We start from the raw sequence: 21,084 nt of genomic DNA on the forward strand, positions 1-21,084 counted from the left end.
TGTATCTCAGTAGCAGAGCATTAGCATAACACCTACAAGGCCTAGTAGGGCGTACAAGATCTGGTCTGTCCCAAGTATTCCCTAACCCCCAAAACATACATCTGGCAAAAAAGACTGGTGATGTTTGCTCCCTTTCTTGGTCAAATAAAGCACAGGATACAAAACATCGATCAAATATGGCTGCTCACCTTCTACTGGGGAAGAGCAGTCAGGCCTTGCTTCTACCCTCCTGTGAAGACAAACTACTTCAGAGCAGTCAGATGTCACAGAGACAATGGCAAGAGATGCCGTCCAGGAAATACCAAGACTTCCATGTGCAATATACGATCATTCACTTCACCCTCATGGGGGGCGGGGGAGGGGACAGGGACAAGTGCTCCCCAGGGCTTACATCTGACAAGGTAACCCCAAGCAGTCGGGTGCCTCCCATACACAATCTGGATCTCCCTAAGCGCGGAAAAAAGCAGTCTAGCATAGAACCTGTAGTCTTGAATCTTAGCTAAACCACCCACCCACCACCATGCGACCACTGAGTCCCCACAGAGATGGATGGGGTGCCAAGCGCTCCAGAAGAAAAGCTGCCCAGACCTCAGGAAAGGAATGTAGAACACGAAGGCTCAGCCGGCCTTCCTTGGAACGACAGAATTTTTTCTCTGAAGGATTTCTTCCCGGGTGCTTCACCGCAGTCCATCCGGTACCATAAAACCCTCTCGTAACTGAAGACTACCAGTCTTCTATCAGGGATGAACGTTTGTCCTAAAGGAACGCACTGGCGCAGCGACCACCCAAGGTCACGCCCCGGAAACCAAGGGCAGGAGCTGCGCAGGAGTTATGGGGACGCCCAGCGAGGCAGGGTGCCACCGGGTCGCTAGTGCTCCCCACTGGCCCCCTAATTAGCACCAGAGGCATGCCCGCCACGCCCCAGGCCGAGCTTCCGGAAGGACGCCGGGGGGCCGCCGCGACCCACCTTCGCGTCTAGGGCCCCTCGTTCTCCAGTGCCCGACGCCTGGGCCGTGGCCTGGCTGCCCGCACTCGGACGGCCCGCAGCCTCTAAGCTTTAAGGACTGGGTGGAAGGCAGGGCTCAGGCCCCGTCGCCCGGACCTCGGAAGCCCTCTGACCCTATAGTCCCGCGCCATCTAGGTCACAGTACACCGAGAAGCCCCCCTTGGCCCCATCGGGAGGCCCCGGCCCATGCCTACCGCGCTGGAGAGCCGCAGCCCCACCACCCCCGACCCCGCCCCCGGCCGTGCAGTCCTTCCAGAAGCGACTCCCGCACCGACCCAGCCCCTGCGCCACTGAGACCCCTCCGAAGATGCGGTGGCGACCCTAGCCGCGCCTACAACGCACCTTGAGGGTCGGGTACTCCTGCACCTTCAGGGTCATGGACAGCTGGGCCGCCGACTCCTGCACCGCCATCTTGGGCCGGCCAAGCGGAGGAGGCGGGTACAGGGCACGCCGGATAGTGACGTGCTACGCGCGGGAGCAGGCGGAGCGGCTGTGTGTCTGCACCAATCGTGTCGCCGGGCCCCCTGAGCGGAAGAAGTCCAGAGCCAATCATCTTTCACGGGTTCGACCAATCGCCGGCAGCTCTAGAGAGCGGCTTCCTCATTGAATTGTCCGCTGGCGTAGGCCGCAGATGCGGATTTAGTAGAGCCGAGATCCCGACGCCCTGTACTCTCCGAGGGTTGGGGCTGGAACGGCTCACGTCGGGATCGCACCCCCCCCCCCACACACACACACACAAGCCTCCGAAGTCGCCTCCCGTAGGGGTCACAGGCCCTGCTTCAGCGCTCGATGGCCGTAATCTCTGGGTGGTCACTTAGGGGTGCGGTTTTTGCCATCCGGGAACTACTTTCCTTCGACTCCATTTTCGTAGATTAACAGCCCTGGAGTCCAGGAGCGGGCTTCTCAATAAAAGATAAAGAAATGTATACAATAGATAAGACAGGGAGGGGCCATCGAGCACCTGGGCTTTCCTGCTAGTAATAACATAAGGAACACTTGGGAACTGCGTTTTGAAAAAGTGATGAATCCTCGATTTGGGGTTCAAAGGCGCCTGAAGGTGTCCAGTCCCCGACTTACACTGGTAGTCAAGTAGGGATCCTGGAGCAATGGTAATGATCAGTTAACATGTTACTAATAAGAAACTAAGTAGCGTTAATCTTCCCGGGCCTCCAAGCAAAAGCAATTATCTGTGATGTAGGCTCCACCCCACAGCACAAGTCACAGGACCTGAGCTTCAGCCTGTCCCCTAAGGCAACGAAGACTTCTTAAACCACCTGAAAAACAGAATTGAAATAACTATCAACCAGGCCACACCTTGATTAAGATTGCTTAGTTACCAATCTCTTACCTCTATTTTAGTTCTTTCTCTGTTTTGAACTCAAGTCAGCCTTTGTTGGTAGCCAGACAATAGACTTGAGGGTCACTGAAACCCTTTATCTGAACTGAATGGCCACTTTTTTTTTTAATTGAACCTACCGCACCTTTGCATGATTTCTGCAGAAGCCAGAAGAGAGCATTAGATCCCCCAGAAACTGAAGTTACAAATTGTTGTTAGACAAGCACATGGGTGCTGGGTACTAAACATGAGTCCTCTACAGGGCCAGCAAGTGCTCTCAACCCATGAGCCATCTCTCCAGCCCCCCTCACCTGCTTTTAAAGTTAATGAAATTACATTTCATTCCTTAGGAAATGACTTCTGGCTGGGTGGTGGTGGCGCACACCTGTAATCCCAGCACTCAGAGGCAGAGGCAGGCAGATTTCTGAGTTCAAGGCCAGCCTGGTCTACAGAGTGAGTTCCAGGACAGCCAGGACTATACAGAGAAACCCCGTCTCAAAAAAAAACTAAACTAAACAAAACAAAACCAAAAAAAAAAAAAAAAAAAAAAAAGGAAATGACTTCTGGATCTTCTGCATTACGTTGTCTTTTGTATTTTACAGAACTTTATCTTTGTTTTGTTTTTCCTTAAGACTCTATCTTGGAACTCTCTATGTAGACCAGGCTGGCCTCAAACTCAACTATAGAGATTCTCCTGTTTCACGATCCTCTATGTCCCTTCCCAGATGGTACCATCTCCCCTGCAGGTTCCATGCCTCCCCCCATCCCCAGTTAGTCTTTAGTCTTAGAATTAGATGATGAAGAAATCAGTGACCCTGAGTCCTCTAGTCCATATTTGCACAGTGGAATTACATATTCCCCTCGGTGCCATCTTGTCTGACTCTATTATATGGTCACATTTATGTTCAGGACTGTAATATATGATGCACCATTGCCCCCTTAGAGGCAAACTTTGTGGCTTCCTGGATTCAAAACTAACCCAAAGAGAGAAACATATCTCTTCTCTGATGCTGTCAGGATGATATGCCTAGAGTTGTAGGAATGAATTTTTAGTCTGTTGATTTAAAGAATAAAAAGGCAGGAAAAGCAAGGCCTTAGCACTCAACCATGTTTTGTTGAAAGCTGAAACACATACACAAAGGCATGACAAAACACAAAAAGATGATGCTCTCCTCGCAGGGAGAAAACCAAAAGGTGGTGCCAGAGTCTGCCCAGATGGTAGGGAGATTTTATGTTTGGGGATGGGGTGAGTCCCCTCTATCCTTTGGTTGGTTTTGGCTCTGGCAGGGGATTGTATGAGAAGCTGATTGGTTCCCATCACAGGAGCTCTTCAGTGGGGCATTAAAAGTCTCACCCAACAGTCACCTCTGGAACAGTGGGAGTCAGGGAAAGCCCACCAAATCTTTGTCTTAAAAAGGGAGAACCAGGAAGTCAACTATCTTAAATATTACGTGAAATCATCTTAAGTAAAAAGCACATTGATCTAATTAGAGCCTCTTCCCCAGGCTCTAATTCCAACCTGGGATCTGTCAGATTCCTGGTTGCTTATCTGTATACAAAGCAATCATGCTTTAGAGCCATTGAACTTAATAGGGAGTGTTCAGCAACAGTGGAGTAACAGTTTGTACACTGAAGCTGTAGACCTTACATAATCTGTTCAGATCCTTCGCTTTAGAATGGTGATTCTCAACCTTCCTGATGCCAAGACACTTTAATACAGCTCCTCGTGTTGTGGTCATGCCCAACCATAAAACTATTTTGTTGCTAACTGTAACTGTAACTAATTAACTCTAACTCTAACTGATAGCTGTAATGTTGCTACTGTTATGAATTGCAATGTAAATATATGATATGCAGGATATCTGGTAGGCAATCCCCAAAGAGGTTGCAACCCATCGATTGAGAATCACTGCTTTAGAGTTTCTTGTACTTGAAGATAAAACTGATTTGGAACTGTTTTTATCTGGGTGACAAAATGTTTAAGGGGGGAAAACCTTAAAGTGAAGGAAAGATTTAGTTTGGCCCATGGTTTGCAAAGGTTTCAATCTATGGCTGTGTCCACCTGGCTCCTCTGCTTCTGGGATTCTGTGTGGTGAAGTAAAGTGTCTCTTTGTGGCTGTCTAGAGGCTCAGAGACTGAGAAACAAGAACCCTCACCTGTAATACATTCAAGAAACTAAAAAAAGATGAGCAGGTTTTTGTTTGTTTTGTTTTGTTTTTGATTTTGCAGAAATGGTGGACATCAGCTTGGAGAAAAGGAAAAGATGGCTGGTGCCCTTGTTTGACATGAGATAGTGTTGTTGTGTTTTGTTTTGTTTCGTTTTTTTAAAAGTCTCTGATCATGAAAACTTCCTGCGTCTTATTCCCATAGGCTGGTACACCAGAGAGTTATAATCTTCCCACTTGTCTACCATAGCCCCTTCTCCAAATATGTATCCTATGATTCAGGCACAAGGCTTCACCTAAGGAGTATACTGGGGCTTCAGGAGCTTCCGGTGATTATGATCCTGGGATCTGTCACGTCAGAGACGGCCTGTGGCCTTTCAACCCTAGGATAGGCTGAGGGCACGTAGACAAGCAGGGCCAGCTGCAGCTGGGGAAGGCCTAATGCCTGCAGCTGGCCATCCTGTGACTCTCTGATGACCTTCGAGTGCACCTAATACTAAATAGACTATAAAGAATTGTTTCTTACAGAAGCCAAGAGATCAAGAGAAGAAAGGTTCGGAGACTAAGATTGTTCTTTAAAAGCATAGTCTCCGTACCCTACTTCCTTCAACTAAACTCTGCCTCCTAATTACTCACTCGGGGCTTATGTTTAATATCCTCAGGATCCAATTTTTTCTCAACAGAGCCACCAGCAAAAACCAGGTCTTCAATACATGAACCTTTAAGTGGGGCAGGGTACTTCATAGGCAAATAGTAGAATTCTGCCTCTGCCCCCTGAAGACTTACATCCATTTCACAGTGAATTTGACCTATCACTAGGTCAAATGGCCCCAACGTTGCTTAAAAGTCCAAAGTCTTCTGTAAGCGTCAAAGCAAACTCTTAGCTATGACCTCCTGGGTAAAACCAAACCAAGTTGCATGTTTTCAACATACAATGGCCCAGGGTAAACAGTGGCTAAATCACACCTAGGACACAAAGAATCTGGTACTCAGTCCTTCAGTCTGGGTGCCTCAACAACTGTAGTAGTCCCAGAATAATTGTCCCTCACTGGAAGGCGATGATCAGTAGTCACTCAGTCCATAATACAGGAAGCCTTGGGAGTCTTAATCTGGTGCTGGGTGCCTAAAAGCTCTGGAGTGCCACTAGTCCCTGTCCCACAATAAAAGCCCGGAGACTCTGGTTTTCTTGTTAATGAAGGAACTAGCAGCAGAAACAATGGGCAAATCAGCTTGGCAGCAAGAAGGCAGAATACGCTTCCTTCTGAAATAACTGCTTTTTGAAAAAAAAAAAAAAATCAGGGCTCCTACCAGAAGGTGCCACCCATATCAAATAAAGGCAATTGGTGAATATAAATTGTGGCAAGTTGACATTAAACCCATTTATAATAAGTTTCATTCCAAAACAGAGGAATAAAGAGGACAGAAAGGAGGCAGAGACCAGAACAAGGCAGGCGCGCAGCTCCATGCTCCATGTTTCAGAAGGTGTGGAAGTACATCAGGGAGTCAGTCCTTCCCTGTGAATGCAGGGTTATAGCCCTGAGGATGGCTTCTGTCTTCAGCTTGCTTTTCTCATCGGCACCTCCAACATGGGGGGTGGGGGGTTCTATTGCTCACAGCTTAATACAGCACTCTTGTTAAGTCTCACACCAAGGACAAAGGGCTGAGGTGCCTATTTAACATATCAAAGCAGACCTGGCTACCAGCCAGGTTCTCCCAGCATCCCTCAGTCCCTACCTCTTACAGGGCATGGCTGCCAAATCCTTTAAACTCTCCAGCTCGGGCTGGCTGCTCTTCTCTATATAATCCATCCATTTTGGTTATCTGTCCCTTTGGCACCCTTGCTCTCTTGGCTGCTGCATATGGTTCCCTTTCTCCACTCTCTCTCCCCCTCCCTATGTCCCCACATGGTCACGTCCACTCTGGACTCTCTCAAATGTCCCTGCCTCTGGCTATGCTCCCTGCCTTTTTTGTTTTTGAGTTTTTGTTTTTGTTTTTGGAGACAGGGTGTCTCTGTGTAGTCCTGGCTGTCCTGGAACTCACGTTGTAGACAAGGCTGGCCTCGAACTCAGAAATCCACTTGCCTCTGCCTCCCAAGTGCTGGGATTAAAGGCATACACCACCACCACCACCACCACCACCACCCAGTCCCTTTTATCTACAATAAACGCTTTCCTCCAACAGACCTAGGAGCAGCCAAGTCCTTTCCTTGAATTCAACCTTATTATGGGCTGCTTGTAGGATGACAGAACACATTACCTGGTATCCCAGACCTTCCTCTGATGTGTAAGTGGACCATGTCTGCAGTGACTTCCAAATGCCTGGTTGGCTAAATCTTGGGATAAATAGGTGGCTCTGTTCAAGCAAGAAAATGTCTTTCAGAGGCACTTTCCCTTTCCACCCTTAGGCTTGTGCTGGGAGGGGTCTGGTTAATTTCTGAGAAAGGCATCTTTTCCACTGTCCTAATGTAAGGCACTTGTCTTCTTTGTGAAGGTCCTGTTCTTAGCAACCACACTCACCCTGGGCATGAAAACTTTAAATAAGCACCCTTTCTGTCCAAACTGAAAGTTTCAGAAGCCAGTTTTTTTTTGCTTTTTGCTCTCAATTATCACAATAAAGCTGATTAAAAGGAGCCAACAATCGTCACACCACCGGCTAAATTGCTAAGCTGCCTTGATATTTTCTCTGCTAATTAGTCTGCCATCTTGAACTCAGACTTACAGAAAGTCTGAGAGCATAGGCAAAACGCAGTCAGGTTCTTTGCCTCTGGTTGTCACCTAGTCCAATTCAAAATAGCAGTCTTGTTTCCATATGAAACTTGACGAGCACAATCTTTATTATCTGTAGTCCTATCCGTGTGTGGTTCTCGCAGCTCACCCCAGGGCTACACATTTACTTCTACTCATTGCATTCTGGGTTTTCCAAAAGGCTCCTGAACGACATAGATGGGTTTAATCATAACAATGATCCCACTTCCCCCCCAGAACTATTTTTATAATTTATTTAATGTGCATTGATGTTTTTCCAGTATCTATGTCTGTGTGAGGGTGTATTAGTCAGGGTTCTCTAGAGTCACAGAACTTATGAATGGTCTTTATATAGTAAGGGAATTTAATATGATGACTTATAGTCTAGTCCAGCTATAATGGTCAGCTATGAATGGGAAGTCCAAGGATCTAGTAGTTGCTCAGCCCCACAAGACTAGTAGATTCCAACAGATGTGCTAGCAAGTAAATGCAAGCAGACAAAGAAGAGCGAATCTTCCTTCTTCCAATGTCCTTATGTAGGTCTCCAGCAGGTGTGGCCCAGATTAAAGGTGTGTGCTACAACTGGATCCAGGACTTGTTTTGTCCCAGGCTGGCCTTGAACTCAGAGATCTCCTTGTGTTAGTCTCCAGGGATTCATAGCCACTATGCCTCAAGATCTCCATGCCAAGATCTATGTCAAAAACTTCTATCTCCCAGCCTCTAGATCTGGATCACAGGTGAGGCTTCCAATTCTGGATTGTAGTTCATTCCAGATATAGTTAAGTTGACAGCCAGGATTAGCCATTACAGAGGGTGTCCGATCCTGGAGTCACAGACAGTTGTGAGCTGCCGCGTGGGTGCTGAACCCAGGTCCTCTAGAAGAGCAGCCAATGCTGTTAACCCTGAGCCATCTCTCCAGCTCTCACTTCTTGATACTAACTTTCATTTTAGTCACTTTCCATTGTCCTGACAAAACACCTGAGAATAAAACATAAGGGAGGTAGGATTGATTTCAATTTAGGATTTCAGTCTGGTCAGTTAGCTCCATTGTTTCTGGGCCTTTTGATTGATGATCAGGGAGTATGTGGTGGAGTGAATTAGCTTCTCATAGCAGGCAGGAGGCAGAGAGAGCAAGAGAAGACTCAGAAGCCAAGCTGGATATGCTCCTCATAGGAGCCCCCCCCCCTCCCCAGTGATCCACATCCTTCAACTAAGCCTTACCCCGAAGAGCACCAAACAAGTCAAGTTAGTGCCTAATGACATAGTTGCCTGCCGGTTGATAGAATTAATTCTACTAGAGAGAATTAAGCTTTCAATTGTGAACCTTATTTGGGAGCACGTTCTTCATATGTTAGTCTTATTGGGTACTTTCCTGAGTGGTTTTTTTTTTTTTAATGCAAAGAAGTTGGTTAACTTGGGCCTTTTATTCTAAAGATGGACCCTATGCAAGTCCCAGCCCCAGGTGCTCATTGATTTTGCAAGAGGAATGCCATGCTGGGAATTTGGGTAGGTAGGCAGTAGTCTAGCCTCTGTGACTTGGAACCCCTTGGCCTCCACTACTGACTGGGTCCTACAGGAATGAGTTCAGAGGGACCTTGTGGCTTTGCGGCCACATAAATCTTTGAGGAAACCAAGCTGATGCATATTTATTATTTTTTGTGGCATATATTAAATGATGCCATTTCATTATGCCATTTTCATATATTCTGTAATATAATTTTGATCATATCCGTTTCTCATTACTCTCTTACCTCCTCCTACTGATTCTCTTTCTCTTCTCCATCAGTCCCCCTCTTCATGTCTGTGTTTTGCTTGTGACCCAATGAGTTCAATTAGACTTGCTTATGGAAACATGGGTGAGGGGTTATTTACAGGACCATGAGCAACTTACTAGTGGTGATACCACCCCAGCAGTGCCCATGGGGTCTGCTCCCTTGTGTCTTAGTCTTCCTTCCTTCCTTCCTTCCTTCCTTCCTTCCTTCCTTCCTTCCTTCCTTCCTTTCTTCCTTCCTTCCCCCCCCCCCCCCTCTCTCTCTCTCTCTCTCTCTCTCTCAAAAGATTTATTTATTTCATGTGTGAGTACATTGTTGCTATCTTCAGACACACCAGAAGAGGGTATTGGATCCCCATTACAGATGGTTGTGAGCCACCATGTGGTTGCTGGGAATTGAACTCAGGATCTCTGGAAGAGCAGTCTCTCAGTGCTCTTAATAGCTGAGTCATCTCTCCAACCCATAGTGTTTCTATTGCTGTGATAAAACACCATGATCAAAAGCAACCCAGGAAGGAAAGAGATTATTTCATTTTACATTTTATATTCTGTAATCCAGGATAGGAACCTGGAGGCAGGAGCTGATGTAGAGGCCTTGGAAGAGTACTGCTTAGTGGCTTGATCCTCATGGCTTGTGCAGCCTGCTTTATAGCTCCCGGGACCAACAGCCCAACGTGGAATCCCCACACAAAATGGGCTGAGCCTTCCCCTATCAATCACTAATTAATAAAATGCCCTACACAGAGGTGGAGACATGGTTCAGTGGTTAACAGCACTGGCTGCTCTTACAGAGACCAGGGTTCAATTCTCAGCACCCACATGGCAGCTCACAACTGTCTGTAATCCAGCACCAAGTAATTTGATGCCCTCCCACAGACATCTATGCAGAAAGAGATTAATTAGAAAGAAAAATAAGAAAACGCCCTACAGGTTTGTATACAGCCTGAGCTCATGCAGGGTTTTTCTCAGTTGGGGCTCCCTCCTCTCAGATGATTTCAGCTTGTGTCAGGTTGACATAAACCATCAGGCATAACTGACGTCTTGTCAACCTGACACACGTACATATCACTGTTAAGCCACACCTTTTCTTTCCTGTTCATCCCCAAGATCATACATTCTTATGGACAACACATATAAAACATTTTACAAACATAAGCGGTCTCACAGTCTTACAAATTCAAACACTTTTTAAAAGGTCTCTTAAGCTTAATCCAAAGTCTCTTTTAGAATCAAAAGTTTCTCAACTGTGGGCTCCTATAAAATAAAAAATAAGTTAAATATTTTATTTCAAGAAAGAAGTACAATCATACCAAAATAAAACAAAATTCCAACAGTATAAATCACTCTAACTCTAATGTCTGGGATTCACTTATGATTTTCTGGGCTCCTCAAAAGGACCTAGGTCACTTCTCCAGTTCCATGCTCTATAACACACTCGAAATACCTTCTAGGCTCAGGCTGGCTCTACTCCACAGCTGCTGTTCTTAGTAGTCATCCCATGGTACTGGAATCTTTAAAATCTTGGGGACTTCTGCTGTGGCTGGGCTGCATTTTCACCAATAGATTCTCCTGTGCTCTCTTCATGGTGCCAGACTTCAACTTCTCTTTATTATACCTTCAATCCTGGGGCTTCAACTACTGCTGAGGCTACACCTCTCCTGACCCTTCCTGGCGCCAAGACTCAGTTGCTTTTCATGACCCCTTCATGCCTTCAAAACCAGTACCATCAAGGTGACTCTTACTTATTATCATGTTCAGCTAACAGTGTGAGGTACAACCTTAGCCACTTATAGAAGACAGATTCTGTGTGCTGACTCTGAGGAAATGCTTCCCAGAAAATTTCATTTCTATGATGCTCTTTTCTTCTTAATCTCTGCTAATTTCTTACAACCAGCTAACCAGCAGCCATTGTTTAAAAAAAAAAAAAAAAAAGCAAAGGTTTTACTTTAATGTTTCTGGTCTCTTGTTAACCACAGCCAATTCTTCAGCTCCAGCTAACCAGAACCACAGATTCCAGACATGAATGCCCTAACAGTCTTTGCTTTCTTCAGAAATTTCACAAGCTAGGCCTCCATTGTTTGCACTGTGTCTTAGGAGTTTACTGCTGTGAACAGACACCACGACCAAGACAACTCTTCTAAGGACAATATTTAATTGGGACTGGCTTACAGGTTCAGAGGTTCAGTCCATTGTCATCCAGGCAGGCATGGTGGTGCAGGAGGAGCTGAGTTCTATATCTTCATTTGATGGCTGCTAGCAGAATACTGACTCCCAGGCAGCTAGGACTTGGGTATTAAGGCCCACTGCCACAGTGACACACCTATTCCAACAAAGCCATACCTACTCCAACAAAGCCACACCTACCCCAACAAAGCCACACCTACTCCAACAAGACCACACCTCCAAATGGTGCCACTCCCTGAGCCATGCATTACCAAACCATCACACACTGCTCTCAACATTCTTACCTTCCAAACTCCTACAGAACAGCCCACTGCGCTCTCAGCACTCAATGGCTTTTCTAGCCCAGAGTTCCAGAGTCCTTCCACAATCCCCCATCCTCCGCCACCTCCAAGCAAAATGGTCAGGTCTGTCACAGCAATACCTCACTCTTGGTACCAACTTGTCTTAGTTAGGGTTACTATTGCCATGATGAAACATGTGTCCAAAGGCAGCTTTGGGAGGAGAGAGCTTATTTCACGCTTAGTTCCATGTAACAGTTCATCATCAAAAGCATCGAAGGCAGGAACTCAGACAGAGCAGGAACCTGGAGGCAGGAGCTCATGCAGAGGCCATGGAGGGCGCTGGCTACTGGTTTAATCCTCACAGCTTGCTCAGCCTGTCCCACCAGCCCAGGCATAGCACCACTCATGATGGGCTGGGTCCTCCTTCATTAGCACTAATTAAGAAAAGACAATGGGATGTCCAGAGGAGTCCTGTGAAGGACCCAGTATTGATAGTGTGGCAGAAGCCAGAGGCCTCAGACTAATGACTCATTGCAATGACCATTTGCAAGGAAAGATGTGTGGACCCAGAGTATACTATATGACACACCATGAAACACTGTAGATTCCACAGAGAATTAAAAAAAAAGATTTATTTTATGTATGTGAGTATACTGTAGGTATCTTCAGACATCCCAGAAGAGGGCATTGGATCCCACCACATATGGCTGTGAGCCGCCATGTGGGTGCTGGGATTTGAACTCGGGACCTTTGGAAGAGCAGTCAGTGCTCTTCACTACTTTTGTTTTGCTTTGTGAGAAGTGTTGTAAGGATGAAGTTTAGATATAAAGGCCTGGGAGATGAATGGGGTTTCAGTGCATGATGTGAAATTCACAACGAATCAATACATTTCATTTTAATTAAAAAAATTGAAATACCCTGGGGCTGGTAAGATGGCTCCTTGGTTGAGAGGATCCAAGTTTAAGCCTCAGCACCCATGTGGCAGCTTACCATGGTCTGTAAGTCTAGTTCCAGGGATCAGACACCCTCACACAGAGACACATACAGCAAAACAACCAATGCACATAAAATAAAATGAATCATTTTAAAAATGTGTATGTACACATACACATATATATGTATTTGAAAATGCCCCTGAACTCATGGAGGCTCTCTCTCTCTCTCTCTCTCTTTCTCTTTCTTTCCTTCTTTCTCTCTCTCTTTCTTTTTATTTTTCTTTCTTTTTTCCCCCATCACCCTCTACCCTGAGACAGGGCAGTATAGACTGTGTACCTCGGCCATGCTGGAACTCTCCCTGCAGACCAGGCTATGCTCAAACTCAGAGGTCTGTGTGTGCCTTTACCACCCAGCTATGGAAGCATTTTCTTTTCTTTTTTTTTTTTTTTTAAGATTTATTTATTATTATGTGTAAGTACACTGTAGCTGTCTTCAGACACACCAGAAGAGGGCGTCAGATCTCACTGGGGATGGTTGTGAGCCACCATGTGGTTGCTGGCATTTGAACTCAGGACCTTTGGAAGAATAGTCAGTGCTCTTCCCCACTGAGCCATCTCACCTGCCCTGGAAGCATTTTCTTAACTGCAATTTCTCTTCTCAGATGACTTTAGCTTGTGCCAAGCTGACATAAAACCATCCTCCACGTCAGGCAGGTACCATCTCTTGAGTTATACCGTTTTCCAGCTTCAGGGCCTCCACTAACCCTGCAATTGCGCTGCGTCTCTCCCATCCAATAACTTTTACATCTCAGTTTCCTGTCCTGATCCTCTTTGAGGGAGAAGGCTGGATGAGGGGGAGACATGAATTCCCTCCCACTAACCAGGGGTCTTTCCAACAGCCAGTTGGTTTCTCCTGGAGTCCATCTGGAGTCACCTTGAGCCTCACTTAGCTCAAACTCAGGTGGAGTGGGAAGGGCACAGCTGTCACTTCTGAAATTCCTGTCTCCCCAAGGGCTTCAGGGTCTGCTGTGTGTGTGTGGGGGGGGGGGGGGGGGAGTTGCAATCTCAGAGTCACACAAAGGAATGACAGAAACTCACCATGGCAATTTCTCTGTTGTAAAAGGTCATGCCAGCACCTGAATGTGCTGGGTGCTTTCGTGGCCAGCTTGACCTCTGTCTTTTATCTCTCATGAAGTGGTAACTGTGTCTCATCTTATTGGTGGGATCTAAGCTTCACAACTGGACTCAACTGGCTAGTTGCATGAAGGGGAGAGAGAGAGGTTAGGAAATATGGGCCTTATCAGGCTAATTACCTTTGATAGAAAAAAACCAAACCAACCAAACAAGGAAAAAACAAAAACAAAAACAAATCGTCACACTGGATATGAACACCAGATGCATTTAGTATTTAGTATTTATTTATTTGTTTATTTGTTTATTTATTTATTTATTTTGGTTTTTTGGATTTGGTTTTTTTCGAGACAGGGTTTCTCTGTATAGGCCTGGCTGTCCTGGAACTCACTCTGTAGACCAGGCTCATACTCAGTTTCCTCAAACTCAGAAATCTGCCTGCCTTTGCCTGGGATTACAGGCGTGCGCCATCACCACCTGGATGCTTATTTATTTTTTAAGATTGTTTTATTTATACTATGTATACAGTGTTCTGCCTGCATGTACACCTGCATGCCAGGAGAGGGTGTCAGATCTCGTTATAGATGGTTATAAGCTACTGTATGGTTGCTGGGAATTGAACTCAGGACTTTTGGGAGAACAGCCAGTGCTCTTAACACCTGAGCCATCTCTCCAGCCCCTTATTTTTATTTTTTCATTTCTATTTTTTGCCCAACTCAGCACCTGACATGACACTACTCTGGTTCTTAGTTTAACCTTCTAAAGATCTTAAGTTTTAAGCTCTGAATGACTCAGCGTGGAGTAGCTGTCTATCTTACTAAAGGTCCTGTTAGAGGATGGGCTGTAGGGTATACAAGCCTTCTGGAAGCCCCTTCTGAGGAGAACCAACCAGAGAAGAGAGGCAGGGAGACCACTGTCAGCCTGGGAACTTGGTGTCACATGGTGCCTGGAATCTCAGCAGGTTCTCATTCATTTCAGAGTGTCTGGGACAGGCTCACTGCCAGTGCACAAAGAAGCAAATATGACAGCACTGGGTATCACAAAAAGAAAAGGAACTGCTGTGCATTTTTTGTTTTGTTCTTGGAACAGTGTCTTGCTTCAAACTCATTGTCCTCCTGGGAAAGACTTTATCACAAAGTGGACCTAGGAGTATGAACGGGCTTCTGTGCTTGTCCTTGCTTGGTTTCAAACTGTCCCTGAGTGGATTTTGCAAAACCAACTTAAGCGTTTTGTTATTCAAGGGATCTGTGTCCAGAGTGTTGTGAAATCAGGTCCCTGCTGATTTCATCAAGGCGATGAAACTTAGATGCAGCTGTCAGTCAGCTGCTTCCTCTCACCTACCCAGCCCTGAACGTGATGACAACGGGTTTACATCTTGTAAGTGCAGAGCCAAAGTCAGCACAGTGCAAAGCCAAAGTAAGCACAGCTGAGACATCAAAAAGTGAAGAAGGATCTGTCACCTGCAGCAGACCAGGAGAGCAGGGGTAATTTCCAAAGCAATGTTCTCCCTCAGCACAGGAAGCATGGGACTATATTTAGGGAGTCTATTCATACGGGGGTTGGACTAGTCCTAAGAATACATACTCAATTAAAGAGCACATTCTTAAGGGTCTGGGGGGAGTTGGAATGGAGAACGGATATAAATGAAATATGTTGTATAAATGTGTGAAATTCTCAAAGAGTAAATAAAAATATATTTCAAAAATGAAACGAAAGACTGGAGAGATGGCTCAGCAGTTAAGAGCACTGGCTGCTCTTCCAGAGGACGGAGCTCGATTCCTAGCACCGCACCCTCCTGGCATACATAACCATCTGCAACTCCAGCCCCAGGGATCTGACACCATTTTCTGGTCTCCTAGGGCACTCACTGCATGTACATGATGCACAGAACGTGAACACGAACATAAAAGTTTCAAAATGTATATTTAATAACAACAATATTAACACTGACAACAACAACCAAAAAAGGAATACATTCTGAGCATTCTTTGTTTAAGATAACTTAAGAAAAGATAGACTTGCTTAGCTCAAGGCCACGGGCCGATCAATCGCTGGGCATCATGATAACGAATGCCTTTAGACCAGGTACTACAGAGGCAGGGCAGGCATTATCTCTGATAGTCTGTGATGACTAACATTATGTTTTTTTTTTAATGATCATTTCCTTTATTATTTTTACTTTTTTAATATTTATTTGTTTATTTATTTATTTATTTATTTATTTATTATATGTAAGTTCACTGTAGCTGTTTTCACTCCAGAAGAGGGAGTCAGATTTCATTATGGATGGTTGTGAGCCATCATGTGGTTGCTGGGATTTGAACTCACTACCTTCGGAAGAGCAGTCAGTGCTCTTAACCACTGAGCCATCTCTCCAGCCCTAACATTATGTTTTAAGTTAAAATTACTGTGCTTTATAGATCTATAAAATGAAGAGTTGTGTGCACTTCTTTAATTTCAGCACTGGGGGGACATATGAAGGCAGATCTCTGTGAGTTTGAAGCCAGCCTGATCTACAGAGCAAGTTCCAGGATACCTAGGCCAACACAAAGAAACCCTGAATCAAACTAACCGAGGGGGATAGATATATACAACTAGCCGGAGACATGACTTAGTGATTAAGAGGACCAGCTGCTCCTCCAGGGGACCAGGGTTCAAGTCCCAGCACCCACATGCCAGTTCACAACTGTCCATAACTCTGGTTCCAGAGGATCCAAAAGCCTCACACAGATATATTCAGGCAAAACACAAATGCACATAAAATAAAAAATAAATTCTAAATTCCATGAGAGAGAGAGAGAGAGAGAGAGAGAGAGAGAGAGAGATCTATAAAACAAAGCTGGGTGGTGATGATGGTGCACACCTTTAATCCCAGCACTTGGGAGGCAGAGGCAGGCAGATCTCTGAGTTAGAGGCCAGCCTGGTCTGGAGAATAAGTTCCAGGACAGCCAGGGTTACACAGGTGAAACCCCAAGAGATCTATAAAACAAAAATACCTCTAACTTGCAAGCCCCACTTGTCCAAGAACAGATAATGTCCCAGAATACTGAGAGCTATTCTTGTAATTCTGCACGTATATGGTATACAAAACTGTTGTTCATGTAAGACATCAAACTGATTGCTTCCACTTCTGTAAACAAGCTTACTTAACCTGATTGCACGTAGAGAGGATACGACTTGATCACACACAGGCAAAAAGAGTATCAGGATGAATGCTTGACCCTGCTTGCATGGAGGTAGGAAGTAAGTAGACTTTTGAGTTTTCCTTTATAAGCCCCTGACTAATATAATTTGGTACTATACCTTGGGAATCTTGAAACGTGGGTGTAGACCTCCCACCAGTATCTAAATAAAGCCTCTTTAATAGGTATTATGGTCAGACTGGTAAATCTCTGAACGACCACAGACCTATAACAAGTGCAGGGCCAGCTTGATCTATATAATGAATTCTTGGCCAGCCAGCAGGTATATAGCGTGTGTGTGTGTGTGTGTGTGTGTGTGTGTGTGTGTGAGAGAGAGAGAGAGAGAGAGAGAGAGAGAGAGAGAGAGAGAGAGAGAGATGTATGTGTTTGTGTGTATATGTACATATATGTATATATGTATGCATATATGTATGTACATGTATGCATATATATGTATACATGTATGACAGGAATGCCTCTGGATAGGCATGCTCAGCTCACATCATAATGTTCTAGCTCAAAATAAAGGCACTGTGAAGGTGCAGTAATAGAGGCGTCTGCCTCATAACAGCTAACAGGTTTTTTTTTAATGTTGAATGTGGAGTATATAATGTATGGTGGAGGTCAGAGGATAACTTTTTGGACTTGATTTTTCTCCTTCCACCTTTATGTGGGGTCTGGGTATTGAACTCAAGTTTTCAGACTTGTTTGTCAGGAGCCTTTACCCAGCAAGTCATTTTGTCAGTTTCAGACTGGCTTTCTAAACTGAAGTTGCCCTTGTGGTTATTTCGAACCATGTGTCTTATCACAGGCAATGAACACCTGCCAATTCTAACTTAAAACTTAATTCTTGACTAAACCATACACTTCACATCAAATGGTAAGACTACAGAGCTGAGTGGTTTATTGGCAAGAAAATAACATGACTTGATTTTCCCTTGAAATTATTTGGTAATACAACCTATAATCAGCTTCTATGATTAGCTAGAGACTGAAACTACCCAAACCACATAATTGTTATTTTCACATCTGCTTATAAATGTCTCCTAGGAAATGGCTTCTGGTTAGCTCCAGGCTGGCAGTCCAGAGGCCCTTCCTTGGACGGCGAGAGGTGGGCAGGAAGGAGGCTCAGTAGAGTCCACCAGGGGTGGGTGCCTACATATAAACTTGCTTGGTTGCACCTGAGGTGGTGGTAGGCATCCTAAAGTTACAAAGCTAGGTAAAGACAAAGCTGTGTCTTGGATCCAGAAAGTCTATCTTAAGTTCACCTAGCAGAGGTCAGACAACTAGCTCTGGTGACCAAGAAGAGTAATGGAGAGATGCACCTCAGGATGTGTTTCTGTAGCCTGGGTACATGTTAGGGAACTAATGTAGTTTTTCTCACTTTGAGCAATTGAGCCAAGTAGATCATTAGAAAGAATGTTCCCCCAAATAATCACTAAAACCACCCATCTATGAGGCCACAATGAAAATGTTGCAGGATAAGTCTGGGTATCCTTGGTTGCAATGTCTCAGAAGATGCAAAGAGAGGTGGCCCTTTAACCATCCTGGTAGACATGAAAATATTCTAAATAAAGACATTAGCACTGTGCCCATCCCTTTGGCTAGCACACTACTGAAACAATGGTCCCCCAGAAAATGGAATTTCCTTCAGGAATCTCAAGCTGGAAGGAGAGAGAGCTGAAACATTTACACTAGCCAGGAGAGGAACTTGTCCCCCAGAATGATGCTCCACAGAGTTCTGACAGTTGATCTAATCACTCGGCGGGACACATTAATGTTGGGTCAGTGATGGACAGGCCCACACTGGACCAGGCCTGCTTATTGATGCATAGCTTTGGTCCACTATTTAAACTACACTTCGTACTAGGACACTGAAGATGGGCTTGGAGGTCAGTGACCTCTTTAGTCATCCCTCTTCTCACTGTGGCGGTATTGAATAAAGCCTCTTTCTCCTCTTTCCACAATTGCTTGTCTCTTTAATTGACTTCATGAAAATGGGTGGTTGGGTCTAGATTAATTGGATTCTAGAGTCCAGGATTCAATCCTAAAACCTCCACTAAAACTCCCACTAGAGCCGGGCAGTGGTGGCGCACGCCTGTAATCCCAGCACTTGGGAGGCAGAGGCAGGTGGATTTCTGAGTTCGAGGCCAGCCTGGTCTACAGAGTGAGTTCCAGGATAGCCAGGACTACACAGAGAAACCCTGTCTAGAAAAAACCAAATCCAAAAACAAAACAAAACAAAACAAAAACAAAAAAACAAACAAAACCCCCCAAAACAAACAAACAAACAAACAAAAAACCTCCCACTAGAAACAGGTCTTCTCCAGAGCCATGGAGGAGGCAGGCATTGATGGCAATTATTAGAAGCAACCAGAGAATTGCACGTTGCTGGGCCTCAGGGAGAGCCACAGCTTTTAAGACCTGTGCTAGTTACAATGCATGAAATAAAAATGTGGAGTACATGTGTCTTAGTTAGAGTTTCCATTACTGGGAACAGACACCATAACCAAGGCAACTCATGTAAAGCGTAACATTTAATTGGGGCTGGCTTACAGGTTCAGAGGTTCAGTCTGCTATCATCATGGCTGGAAGCACAGCAGCAGTCAGGCAGGCACGGTGCTGGAGGAGCTGACAGTTCTACTTCTTGATCCAAAGTCAGTCTGAAGAAGACTGTCTCTTCCAGGCAGCCAGAAGGGTCTTAAAGTCCTCGCCCACAATGATACACTTGCTCCAACAAGGCGATATCTCCTAATAGTGCCACTTCCTGGGCCAACCATGTTCAAACCACCACAGAATGATACTAGGAAGTGTGGCTTGGGATGTGGTAATGTGTTAGAACATTTGTATAGCACAGGCAAGATCCTGAGCTCACTCTGCAGTACCATTTATAAAAAGTAGAGTCTGGGGGGGGGAGAGATAGCTCAGAGATTAAAAGCACTGACTGCTCTTCTGAAGGGCCTGAGTTCAAATCCCAGCAACCACATGGTGGCTCACAAACATCTGTAATAGGATCCAATGCCTTCTTCTAGTGTGTCTGAAGACAGCGACAGTGTACTTATATATAATAAATAAATCTTAAAAACTAAAGACAATTTAAAAAAGATTAAAATAAAAGATGGTAGAATCATATAGAAAATGTGGGATATGATTGTTTAGAAACTAATAGACAGTCCCACCACCTGACTCAACTGAAAACAACAAGATGTCATGAATATGGAAAGTGGAAAATACCAAAGGAACCTGCCAGGAACACAAGGGATCAGGAGCTCTCTGCTTTAACCTCAGCCTGAGGAAAGTCCCTGGGGTTCACGCCCTGCATGGCTGCCAACCAGGTAACTGAAATAGGTAGTGAGCTCTGCACGCTGCAACCAGGCTTTTCTGGAAGGTACAAGAGGGGCAGCGTGGCTCGCCACGTGGCCACAGCATCTGCTTCCTTTTTCTATTTACAACACTGCATTGAGCTGGCCATAGTGTTGCATGTGCCTGTGCCCCCAGCACAACGCAGGCTGAGGCAGGAGGATCACTTGAGTCTAGGAGGATGAACCAATGGGCTGAGGAAGGCTTGTAATCAGGGGCCCAAGGGAGACCACAGGAGTTGTGAGGCAATTCCACCAGACACACACACATAGACACTCTTGAATTGGAATAGGTAGTATGTATTGGCAGCCAGCAGCTGCAGGGGGAACTTGCCCAAATCATGTAGCCCCCAGCCTCACCAACCCATGCCTTTGATGCACAAAAACCACACTGTGGTTGACAGGCTTCAGTTAGTAAGAATGGTTATCGAGAAGCAAAACTACAGAAGCTAAAGAAGCAAGGTAAGTACATTTAGGGACTTTCCTGGGTCCTGGAACTATGGAAGCCCTGTCTCCACCTCAAAGCCTTTTTATCTAGGAGACTTGGGTAATTTAAACTTTTGAAAAACGTTTTTAAATTTGTATCACCAGCAAGTAGCATGCCCAGTGCTTGTACCCAAAGGCACTGTAAAGCCAAATATTTTAAGGTGAAAGCTATGAATGGACTGAGCTGGCAGCTACAGCCTGGGGGGGGGACCAGCTGAAAGAGGGTGGCTTGCTGCAGCCACAGCAGCAGCCACCGCTGCTGCTGCTACACTGTCTGATAAGGCTAGGGCCTGCTGTCAGTGCTATCACAGGGAACTGAGAAGGAGAAATTTGAGCGGGAAGTCCCTCCGTATCAATTAAAATGACAGAGACTGTAACAATCCCCCCAGACCTTAACACCTAATCCCCCCAGACCTTAACACCTGTGTTAGAGATACCATTCTGGCCTTAGAACTCAGCAAGTAGGCCCCAACAAGTGCCCAAAAAAGGAACAAAGACCTAATC

General features: G+C 45.4%; 1 protein-coding gene across 1 annotated transcript in view; it reads right to left on the reverse strand.

Annotated features, from left to right (window-relative positions):
• The window catches only part of Maea (macrophage erythroblast attacher, E3 ubiquitin ligase), a 33,553-nt gene extending 32,089 nt beyond the window's left edge, over positions 1-1,464 (reverse strand). The window contains exon 1 of the mRNA XM_052198520.1: positions 1,349-1,464. Within this exon, the coding sequence (XP_052054480.1) occupies positions 1,349-1,417 (69 nt within the window). The 5' untranslated portion in view covers positions 1,418-1,464. The remainder of the gene's footprint in view (positions 1-1,348) is intronic.
• Between the last annotated feature and the right edge of the window lie 19,620 nt (positions 1,465-21,084).

This window comes from Apodemus sylvaticus, chromosome 11 (genome assembly GCF_947179515.1).
Source record: "Apodemus sylvaticus chromosome 11, mApoSyl1.1, whole genome shotgun sequence".
NCBI classification, from domain to species: Eukaryota; Metazoa; Chordata; class Mammalia; order Rodentia; family Muridae; genus Apodemus; species Apodemus sylvaticus.